Here is a 12,420-nt window from a genome sequence, read left to right on the forward strand (position 1 = left end):
CGTTACACTTCCACTTTCTTTTTCTTTTACTTTATTGAGCAAACAAGGGCTTGCGAATAATTAATTAAGATACTAGGACAACTATCGCAGTTTTGTGTTTTCTTTCCGCTTTTTTGCACTTGTGCTCACTGTTTTAAATTGCCACAATTTCAATAACGTTTGTATTCCACTGTAGCACGGTTTACAACATGCTGCTACCACACGCCTTCCTTGATCAGCTGCTCCATTTCGAGAGGATTGTTATGTTTTCATCCACGGCAGCTTTACAGGTTGCTTTGTTACCCGTTGAACAAACTACGCACGACTTGCAGTTAATCCGTCATTTTCACTCATCTTTGTCTGCGAAACCCATTCGATGGCCACCCGATTCCGAGATTGACGTCCGTGTTTCATGTTTCCCCGTGGGAACCGATTTGACTTTCGTTACACGACCACCGCAAGTGAGCACGAGCTACGCGAGATGTAATTACACCAACACCCGGCCGCTGGTGTTGCTCGATCGCAACTGTCAGCCGTGACACACGGGCGGTTCGGTTTTTGGTTGCAGAGTAAAATTATAAACGGGTTGCCCACCACAACCACCGATCCGACTATCCGTACCGCCGCGTTCGCGCCACTCCGCCGGACTTCCGCCTTCGATTACCCTTCGACGCTTTCGACGCTGGTTGAGGGGCGCACGCGCACCCAAGGATGTGCCCGATGCGACTCAGACGAGTGCGTCTGCTCTGCTCTGGTGCCGCCAGTGTGCCAATTCATCCATATCGCACTCTACACCCGTAACGTAACCGCAACATCTGAGATTGAGTTTAATCTAACGTGCTTTTTCTTACCACGCTTCCTCCTGCTCCCCCCAGCGTTCTTGCGGGTAAGGGATCGTAATGGATCACTTGTCGGCCGGTTCACATCTTGATCGGACTGTCTTATCGGTAGCTTTAGGGTATTGCGCTCCGGCGCAAAGGCAACGTACAGCGACGGTTCGACGGAGACGCCCCGCGGGGTGTGAGGAGGAGTCATGCAAACATCACTGTTTGTGCCACCTGTCCGATGGTGGCACGCCGACCGCCTTTCGACCAGATTCCATCGTCGGTGGAGCCGGATCGAACCTTGACACCCGACGACGAACGTTGGCGGACGGGGAGAGTGGTATGACAAACAAAAACAATCCCTGACGCTTGCTTACGTAGTGCCGACCGCACGCCAGTCATATGATTGAACTTCCACCACACTGCCGCCCGCCTAGTGGACGCACACTGTTACACAGTTACGTTACGATTCGGCCGATTTTATCGATTCCAAAAGGTAAAAATGCCCGAAAACAACAGGCCTCCTAGCGCACAGGAGAATCGATGGTGGACTTAAATTGTATTTCAATGTAAAGGAAAATACCGCATGTATTCAGGATCCAAGCAGTTAACCGCACAATCTAGTTTCTAGAATCTTTCGTGTACCGCCTCGCAAATCTCATCCGGAACGCAAAACTTCCCACGAACGAAATTTTTGCAATATTGATCTCGTGTGATTGTTTCGTTGCTCGCGATCGCGACAATCAAGGATAATCCGCAAAAAGAAGCAAGTTAAACGAAAGTTAACCGGAACGAAAGCCAAACGAAACTGAAATCGAAATGAAAGTAGTACACTGCTGCTAAAGTACGTAAAAAATAACAATTAGCGCCAAGGTCTATGTAACGAGGTCCATGCTATTCAAAGTGCGCGGGGCATAGTTTGACAATTCGAATTTAATTTGTTTCCCTTCCAAAAAACAGATTTGCTCATGCCCAATGTGTAAAGTTTTATAACAGAGAAAAGAATGTAATTTCCTGCCTACATTTATTGATCGGATGAATTCTGCAACTTTGTTCTGTCTATACAGCTCCGGTGAAAAAACCAGTTTTGCACTAACCTCCCCATTTTTACACAGACCCTGATCTCTCTGTGACAGCGTTGCGCAAAATTGCATCCCTTTGGGAACGGATTCCAATACATCCGCCTTTGTGAATACAAACCGTACGTTAGCTAAGCGGTTTACTAGGCAACACCGGCTTAGTACACTTTTTTTTGTGATTTGGAAAGTAATAACCACAACACGTGAGGCATAAATGAATTAAACACTATTAGCATTTATTTCCCTTTGATTTTCATTGTTGCAAACCTTTCATAAAGAAAGATCTCCTCTATTCGTAACTTACAAGAAAAGTAAGTATTATAAGTATGGAGTATTTGTAAAAGGTAAATTGTTCCTGATTTTCGTGCCATTTGAAGCTCCTATTGCTTTGAGTTCATGTGTGCGTTTTATTTTGTTGTATGCTGAAGAATAGAATCGTTAGAAAAGATTTAAGAGTCATTTTAGTTGGTGAGATAACAAATCTATTGAGCAACCCTCTCATCGCACCGTCTGACTGTTTTTAAAATGTTTGGCAAAAGTAGTATATTCGTTATACATTCCAATGTAAGCACGGTAGCTGTGGGGAAAGGAGCAGCTTTGTTTTATTCTGTGAAAGAGTTGCTTTACTTTAGTAATAACCGACGGTTCTCGATTGTGTATGTGTAGGCTGGATAATGAGACGGAAAAAGTTCCTTATCATTCTACCGAGGCATAATCTAACGGACAACTTCTAACAGTACTCAAATACACCCCTTAGTCATATATTTCTGTCCTATGTTCTGCTCGACTAGTTCGCTATGCTGGGCTTGGAAAATTCTTAATAATTGTTATTCATGAACTATTTTTGCATTTATCTTTGTTCACTGTTTTCAATGTCTTCTAGCGTCTTATTGCTGTTGCCTATTGCGTTTCTTCCAGAATCGAAGCCGCCTTCGATTTAATACTTTTTAAAGATTACAAACCACTACGCTAGGAAAGACAAATGAAAATAAATAATTTGACAACTGTATGCCACATGAGTCCGAAACGCATGACGCAGGAAGAAATGTTTTTTGGAGGATCGGGAGAGAATGAACGCAGTTTTGCCTGCACCGAACGGCAACGATTGAGAATATATTTTAAAACTATATCACAAAGTTCATCGATCAAAACACGCTAGCCTTTGTTTCGCTGTCAAACTTCTTCAACTGACAAAACATTCTATATAACATTGCCAAGCAAATGAAGGGGAAAAAAATGAACGATCGGTGTATAATTATGATGCGTAATAAATAACGTAGTATATACTAAACGATCTTCCGAGGAAGCTGGATGAAGTTATTCGTTCCGAACATATGCCCTACTTCTCTACCTATTAGTGTCAACCGCATCCACGTAGCGATAACAGTCTTTAAAGCATAACATTTACAACTAACCATCAAAGCAAATAATTATTTGGCCAAACCTACTGAACCCACTTAATTGCTAGCAATGAGGAAGCTAAGAATTTTTGTTTACACCCCCAACCGCTTTCGCTGAAAGCCTCCAGACGGGAAATGACCACCCAAGGAAAGCAAAAGGCGCAACGGAATTTTCCGTCAAAACGAGTACGCCCTTCTATAGGTCCTTCTTCTTGGCAAATTCATTCGCACCCTCCCTGTCGTCACATGGAAGCAGGTTGTTATTATTCGTCAACTTTGGTGAACTGTTCGCACTCTTTGGGAGGGAAGCATTGTTATTGCTGAACGATTTCCGTTTCATGCTCGCAACATCGATGTCACCGGCGTTTATAATATTGTTACACTTGACAGGCTTTTTATCGACTGGTCGGTTGTGTTCTAGGTTGTTCGGAATCTGACCGGGTTGAGCGTGATCTTCTCCATTGGCTGGGTCGTCCGTGGACGCCTCACCGGACGACGACGACGGCTGGCGGTGTTGCGAAGGGACAGCAGTAGATTGATTTGGTTGCATCTGCTTTTGCAGGCTGGTCTTCAAGACGGCTTGCCCGTCGATGTTGGCGATCCAGAAGCGACGAGCTGTCAGCATGCACACATCCTTCACGTAAAGCACGCAACCGAACAGCTTGGACAGCACACCGTACACGGTATCATACTCGTTCGGGATGATACCATCGACGGAACTTTCGAAGTAGCTAAACATGGGAAACCATATGCGTGTGCGGTTCGAGTCGTGCGACATCAGGGCCTACGGCAGGGATGGTGGGAGAACGAGGATCGCATGTGGAAACAATAAACAGCATTAGCGAAAAGAGGATTGAAATCCGATAGAACCTTAAAATATCACACTGCAGACGTACCTGATTGTTAGCTAGCGTGTGGTAGTACAAAAATAGCCTCGAAGTTATGTAGAACGCCACGAACACGTCGATTGAGTAATGCTCGTGGGCGGCCAGGATGAAGAATATTCCAAACATGTTCAACAGCCAGGTGAGCGTATGCAGGAAGTATAGGTTCCGTGGTGTATCTATGTGTGATATAATAATTATCCAATCGATAGAAAAACCGGAAAGAGAAAAGAAGGAGAAATTAGAAGCATATATCGTTCAGGTGGGTGCGAAATATGTTTCAAAATGACCGCGTGGCCTACATACATTCGGTGATGAAGAAATTTAGCAGCGTCAGTGCTACCGTATGCCCGCTAAACATGTAGTCCCCGCACGTCCGGACACCCTGTATCGACATTCCGAGACCACTCCAAATTGTGTAGGCACGACTGATTCTCAGGTAGATCATTTCCGTTATACGAACGCTGTGGAGGAGTTAAACATTCGGTAAGAAATGTATCAGAAACGTGTCAAGCTTTTCAAGTTCATTAGTTGCAGTTGCAGGAAAATCTTTTCAAACCCCATCCCAGCTCTCACTTACTTGCTGTCGTCGAATTTGTGATCGTGTGGTGTGCATTCCAGATGCGTTCCAGGGACGCTCAAGGACGTGATTAGCATCGTTACGCAGCGCAGCAAAAACACGGTACCGGCTAGGGCGAAGAAACGTCGCAGCAAGACCATCCTGGAGAAAGTTGTGCATAAGGGAACGAAGCACGAAAACCGGAAAGTCAAAGTGATTGATTGCATAAGGAAACCGTGCATGGGCAAACAATGATACCTACCGGTGTTTGTGTACCACAAGGACGCACACCCAGATGCAAAACAGGATCGTACCGGTCACTTCGCACATGTGAAAGGCCCACGGTATGTGGGGCACATTATCGAGGAAGATATCGGGCAGTGGTGGGTACTTTTTCATGTCCGGTACTCGCTCGTGCACCACCACCATCACGAACGCTGTTATCCAGGTGACGAGAAAGGCGTAACCTGTAAAGGATAAGGATTGGAGCAAGAAATGAGACCCATGGTGGAGCATGAAAGCCTAGAAGGCCACAGAACAAAAACAGAGGCGAAAGGACTACACCGTCTTACATATCACGGTTCGTCAGGTGAAAGTGTTGTGACCGGCCGGGTTGGCCGAGTGATGGTAATTACTGTATGTGTGCAAACGCCATTAGCTCCAGCCTGCGAGGCTCGCTCCGGACAAACAGTGGCCCCATTTGCTGGTAACTTTGTATCTTTGTTTCATCGTTCGCCACGATGACGCGCGAGCGTCATGTTTTACACAACGAATATTTTTATACCGAAACCGACCACCGCGGTCAGGTCAGACTTATGCAACGGCATTGGTCCGGGAGGCGTTCAGAAAAAAAACCAACACACAAATCGCATTACTGCTCCAACGTGGTGGAGGATGTTTCCAAAACGACTTAACATGGGCGTTTTATGGGCTGGCGCACTTTTCCCAAAAATTAAGTCTGTCTTAATGGCCGGTTCTCTTGATCCCGCCAGGATGATTCGAAGAAAACAAGGTACAACTTAGAAAGATGCATGTCTGGAGATGACATGGTTCGGCATTTTCTTCCAGGAAACTAAGTAGCAGCAACAAGCTGGTACTGCTAAAATAAAACAAAATTGCCTTTCATTTCATGATTACATTGCGTGGCAGTTTCTTTTCCCCTTGCATGAGCATACAAATTAGATTATAAATCACCCGGTCATTTTGTTTCCTAGACGAAATGCTCAATCGAATCAACAGCTAGCACCTCTGTCACGGGGGATTATCTTAAACCCATTTTCCTATTATCTCAAAAATTATCAACCGCACAGCGACAAACACATGGTTCACGAGGGTAAGGGGTGTTAAAGTTAACCCTAACCTAATGCCTCTCCCGATGGCCATGAACGAAGCAGCAAATGGCAACAAAACAGCAAATTAGTTTACTTTAGGTTCAGGTGTTGGCAAATGTTTTTACAGAGCTACACTTTGAGAAAGTTTCCTCAATTCCCATCAATCTAATTTGAGCTACAGAAAATATGAAATTCTTTGCAGATGAACAAATGCTAAAATTACATAATCATGCTGATATACTGTTACAACACAACTGTTAGTTTGTCACAACTCTTCTGGTATTTTTTGTTGTTGTTGTTATCTATTTAAACAATTTAGCTAACTAACAAAGAGATTTATTATCATAACGAGTGCTATTTGCTGTTACTGATGGTCTCACTATCTTTATTCCTATTGGTAAATTGTGTAGACTTACAAATTAGCAGTTCTTCTATCTTCTTTAGTTGCAATCAACCTTCGATTTCATACTGTCTAAATTGTTTAAAAATTCTTGAAAATAGTTTCCAACACTTTCCTAGCTAGTTGCTGCATCAAACATCATAGAAATCAAAAGTATAATAATATAAATAAAAAACTGGATATATCCACCAAAACGAAACCATACAAGACAAGTTAGAATATTAAATTCAGAAATTGCCTTGTATAACAACACCCTTTCATTTCACAAATCTATTTTGAAAATTGGGTTTCTTTCAAATTGATTCATTCAAATCAAAACAGATAAATTCACGGCCTTGCGGTTACAAACAGTCCCTACCCAAACGTGGTGCAATGACAAAGTTTATCAAGATTCAACATTAAATTTTCAATACACATTTCATGGGTCAACATACGAGTCGAAGTTTGCCGACCCCTGGGGTTTAGATAAAAATCCATCGAATTCGTCCCGAGACAAGCTGGTGACCGGTGCGTGTGAATAATTGGAAATACATCCGTCGACCCGGGCGGGTGGTGAAGAGAAGTGCACCGCTAGGGGTTGATGCTAGCAACAGACTCTACGGTTACTTCCGTCCAGGTGGTTAGTGAACGCCGTTTTATCTTATCGGTTCTCGTAGGAGATGGCTTTCCTTACACCAGACGGAGCATCGGAATTACTCATACCAGGCGGCCAGCGTATCAGCACGACGATAAACAGATGAAGGACGAGGACGAGAACAAAGGACCCGTGTCTTGCGTTTTATTCCGGACCGCTGGGTCGATGCTTTTGTCGAGAGGACTTTGAGTCGCGGCAGACTCCTGCCACAAAGTGTACCCTCGGTGGACTTCAACCTTTGACGGAATCATGCTTTCGAATATGGAAACCGGGGAACATGATTCATGCGAGTGTTGACGACTTATGATGACGATGTTCGAGAAATGCCGCGACAAGCGAACGATACACAATGCTGCCCCGATGGATCGGATCTGTGGTCGTGTTCCTTCTCCTTCGATCGCCATCAATACAAGAGAAGACGTTGAATGGCATTTGTTTACTTCTTTGCTCCCTGTTTCCCCGGTCACACCCCGCGCCAACCAAAGGCCCTCGACAAACGGCGCACATTTTACGTGGTTGATCATCTGTGTGTTTTCTTTTTTAAAGTTCCCCCACCACACTAGCTGCGCAATCATTCCGATGAAACGATCCGAAAACAATCCTGATAAACACCCGCTGATTAAGTTAAAGGGTGTCAAAACATCGCGACGTGTTGGAGGAAAAGAGGAAAATTACGCGCAAAACGGTACAGAAATGGGAACATGGTGGTGGTGGTGGTCAATCATTGTTTGAGGTATTAAAAAGTAAATAACACTACCATCGAGCATGCAACACGCCGGGTGTGGGTTGGACAAGGGAAGACCTCAGATGTCTTTGAAAATCGAATTAAGGTCGACGCGTGCCTTCAGTGGCGTTTGCAAACAGATTGGACGAGTCAGCTCTCCATTTCCATTCGTCAAAGTGTCCTCCAAGTGTGATCGGTGTGCCGATGGACAGTAAATGGTCGCTGGACAACCCGTAATGTAATGTGCAGCGTGAAAACGTGAGCAAATTAATAAATCCACCCTCCGCATCGATTAGGTCCGCGGTGTGGCCGCAACCAATCCGGCCGCTTCCAAAATAAACGCGGCACAGAATGGCAGGTCAACAGGTGCTCTAAAAACGACCAACCTCAATGACGCAGTTTATTACAAGAGTTTTTAATTATTGCCCCAAACTTCATTCTCCACTCATCCTAATCCCTCGATAGTAAGTTAAAGTTAATGTGCTTTTGGCGAGTTCTTGTATCGGATAGCGCTTTTCTAATTAGAACAGCCGTATGAATCTTGGATAATGTTTTTGTCTTGTTCGCTTGTTAGAAGATCTCCGAGTAAGAGGAATTTCTTTGACGCAAACCGAGCGTTTAATCGATCACGGTCGAAGAAACGGTCGGAATCGAACGCACAAGGTTTCGTGTGACGTCGGTAAACCTGGGGCAGGATAAACAGGCCTTAATCCGTGTCGATTGAGATAATGAGCGCCACAAAATTGAACGACGAAAAGCCATTCCATTCATTATTGCATTGGCAGAAAAAAATATTGTAGATGGATAAAAAGAAAGAAGTTCTTTAACGTTTACAAAAATCATGTCATGCTTGCGTAAGACACAATTCAACGCAAAGATAATGTATTGTTCTTATTGTATTGTTGTACACGCTGCATGTTTAGAAATAATAACATCATATTATCATAATTTGCCTACAACTGCAACAAATCAAAAGCTATGTTTTGTGCTTGATACTTTATAGATATACCATTCTGAGCATAAGAACATAGCAAAAACAAAATTGAAGTCCAGTTAAAATTTAAAAAAAAAACTTCGGTCATACCTGTCCCATGAAGGGGTTACTAAACTTGTTTCCTTTAAGGTCGTGGATACTCGGTCCTCTGTTCCCGGGGTGGGTGATCGGTCTCGTTTAGGGTTTGAACCCACGTCGAGGCAAAAAAAATAGAAGGTTACCGACCATATAAATGTTTTTGCTAGTTCGGAAAAACCTCCTGTCCAAAAAAACATCAGTGGATTGTTGCACTGAAAAAGAAAATCAATACTTTGCAGTTTCAATTTTCCGACGGGCTACCAACACGAATGCCCCCAATCAGTGAACCTTATTGCGCGGTACGGTTTCTTGCTGCCTTCTTCCTTCAAGGGGTATTTAATTTCTGTCAATTATCGCAACTTAAACAAATAATTTTCCAGCAGGATTAAAATGCTGATATGCTCCGCATTTCCGCTCTTGATTTCCATTCCCCTATCTCTGCATGTACCTATACCTAAAATATATTTTGCAACATGCTAGAACCTGTACGCCACTGATGAAATGGTTCGCTGTATGTACGGGAGATAAGCCCGCAGGTATATCATGCACGATATCTGATAAGAAATATCCGAAACCCCGCTTATTCATCCGGGAATTGATTTTTTTGTCTCGTTCTCTTTTATAAAAGTGAACTGCAGTTTTAAGTTGCATGACAAGCCACCGATGAGAAATGTTGGTTCCCAAAAATAGGCTCGAACAAATGTCTACCCGTCTACGGGTTTCAACTTGATTGTTCTCAATCGTCCTACGTTCGCGTGTGGTAAAATTATATTTGTTCTATTTTTGACCATCGTGTTTCGGAGTCGTCATATCGTACGAATTTTATTTCGTTCCCAATCAAATCATCCCTTCGAATATGAACAGATCTCGTGTCGGACAAAGCCGGACCAATTTGGTAGGTGAGAGGTAAATTGAGTTAGGAGCCGATTTAGAAGCGGACACCGGAAGCGGATGAGTCGAGCTCGTGACATCTCACGGTGCTGTACATTATCGTGTTTCCACCAAATGATGGCATGGAAGTGATTTCCGCGGGACATGCATGACCCTCCCTTTGGGCACCCAATAAGTCCGCGGGTGGATTATGACGGATAAGAAGGAACATTTTTGTGTTGTGAAACGCGAGCGCGAGGGTGCGATGTACTCTCAATTAAATTCTTTCTCGTATGTTCTCGTGGTGGCGAAGGGAATTATACGCATTGTGCAGCCAGTGGCTATCGAAAGGTTCCCCTCTTCGGGCGGTCTGCTCAATTGGATGCAATAGCCATCGAATTACACACCGTGACCCAACGCACTGCAATGTGATGCATCAGGGTGTAGGTTTGGTTTGCGTCGTGGCAATCAAACATGATCTTTTTTGATCTTTGGTTCTATCTGCATGTTGGTTACGGTATGTGCTTGTGAGAAGTTAAAATATATTTTTAAAACGTACCTAGGCTTATCATCGTTTTGAAAAACTCCGGTTGAATGCACGTGGCGCATCCGTCGATGGACATTGGCGGTGATATACGCTCCAGATCGCTGTAGCTAAACCCGACCGAACCGTAACTCGTGCCCATGCTCGATAGGAGATGATGATGATGGTGATGAACCGGGCCTCCGTGGGCCACACTGGCCGGACCATGGTGCGGATGGTTGGGATTGTGGTGGTGCGCCGGATGCAATATATCACCACCGTGCAATAGGTATTCGCCACCGACCACCGGATTGTTCCACATACCGCTCATCATTCCCAACGGCCCCAGCGAGGCGAAACTTTGGCGCTGCAGCAGGCGTATTGCGAACCAGAATCGCTTGATGTCACCGAAGCGCAGCTCCGACGCACAGTGTTGCGGAAGATCCTGCATATCCTGTTCGGTAAATGCCAACAGACACCGTCCATCAATGTCCTCGCGAGCGAGCCATTCGGTGATGCGCCGCGACAGCCCCTCCTTGCGGGCCCATTCGCTGACATTCTCGCTCGTCCAACTCAACACGTTAAGGTGCTGGTGCTCCGGCATTATGTTGTTGGCGGTGGGCATGCTGCTACTAGCATTATTCTTCAACAGATGCCCAAACTCGAACGCATATTTTTGCGATGACATCGAACCGTGCACCGCACTACGGTAAGCAATGGAATGCCGTGTTTCGTTCACAGTTCCGGTCGTAGCGGATACGGCGGAAGTAGGTTAATTTCACTTTTCTCACACACCACACGTTTGTCACACTTCTTCACGGTTTGCTCACGCCAAAGGCATCCGTGGCATTCGATTCGATTGTTTGGCTAGCGAATGGAAGAGTCCAAACGCACGACGTCATTAACTTCGAACGCAAAGGCGCGGAAAGTCCGGTTCCACCCCGTTACACAGACCAAAGGCAGTTTAGTGGCAATGTTCTTCAAGTTCTGCTGACCACATCACGCACTGTGCTTTCCAAACACGTCGCCAAGCTACGAATTCACGAACTCAACTGACACACCACGCAAAATCTGTGCCTGCAATGTTTTGATTTTTCATCTTTCAAGGGTGTTGCGTAGTAGGTGTGCTCATACCGTTTGACAGTCGGCTCGCACTGTTTGACAGTTAACGTTGACGGGACGTGTTCAATTTTCTAACCGCCTCACGCTCCGTAACAAAAATAAAAAGAAATTTTACTATACCATTCTATGATTATTCAACTATTTGATTCTAGTTTTACCATATCACTCACCTAATTGCTCATTATAACTGCGATGTGTGTTTTCATCTAACATTCTAATTTTTGTGGTTTTTAAACAGCTGTTGTTACTTTAGTTTCTACAGAACTGCCTACACCGTATTAAATCGTAGTGAAACGAAATTCAAAAGTTAATAATCAAGTTTTAAATTTGAAACACTAGTACACTTACAATCGTCATTCGTTACGCCATGAAATGAAAGGGCTCCAATTTTCTTCTCTGTATGTTTCTTTCAATTGCATATTTGCCATCATCATCACTACAGTGTCCAATTTTGTAGTAAAAAGCGTTCGTTTTGTTATAATTAAATCATAAAACAAAACATCGTCTATTGACCATTATTTATTTTTCGTTCCTCTTGCTTTTTTTAAAATATAGCAATAAATGTAATAATAATATAAAAGCGATAATATATAATCATAGTAATAATGATAAGAATGATTACATTTTAAGCTGTTACCTATGAATAAATTGTAGAAACTCTTCCAAATACGCTCGATCCTTTCGGGACATGTAAACAAGACGTGTAAAGAAATTTAATCAGCATGCAGTCCTGTAGTCCTTCTTCTCTTCCTTACAGAATATGTTACGTTGAGAGGGTGTGGACAAACGTGCATCTAAAGGAAATTCCTGTTTTTGTTATCACGTTACTAATGGACATCGGAAATTTTCGAAGCACACACACTGCTTCGTACTATATACCGGGATGGACTCCTGTGTACGTAGCCCATCTTTCAACAACAGATCCCCCGTCGACCAAGTTCAGATTGAACAATTTTAACATTAATTGTAGTCATTTTCAAGAATCACATTTATGGCCTAAACTCTATGCCGAACACAAC

At 43.8% G+C, this 12,420-nt stretch overlaps 1 protein-coding gene across 1 annotated transcript; it reads right to left on the minus strand.

The window, feature by feature from the left end:
* Positions 1 to 3,417: 3,417 nt before the first annotated feature.
* LOC131289951 (ceramide phosphoethanolamine synthase-like) lies at positions 3,418 to 11,278 on the minus strand. Its single transcript, XM_058319346.1, has 6 exons — positions 10,316 to 11,278; positions 4,988 to 5,192; positions 4,747 to 4,887; positions 4,473 to 4,630; positions 4,179 to 4,345; positions 3,418 to 4,066 (listed from the first exon to the last, which is right to left on the minus strand). Exons 1-6 carry the CDS (start codon positions 10,965 to 10,967, stop codon positions 3,479 to 3,481), a joined length of 1,911 nt encoding a protein of 636 aa, XP_058175329.1. The 5' UTR covers positions 10,968 to 11,278; the 3' UTR covers positions 3,418 to 3,478.
* Between the last annotated feature and the right edge of the window lie 1,142 nt (positions 11,279 to 12,420).

Source organism: Anopheles ziemanni, chromosome 2 (genome assembly GCF_943734765.1).
Source record: "Anopheles ziemanni chromosome 2, idAnoZiCoDA_A2_x.2, whole genome shotgun sequence".
In the NCBI taxonomy this organism is placed as follows: domain Eukaryota; kingdom Metazoa; phylum Arthropoda; class Insecta; order Diptera; family Culicidae; genus Anopheles; species Anopheles ziemanni.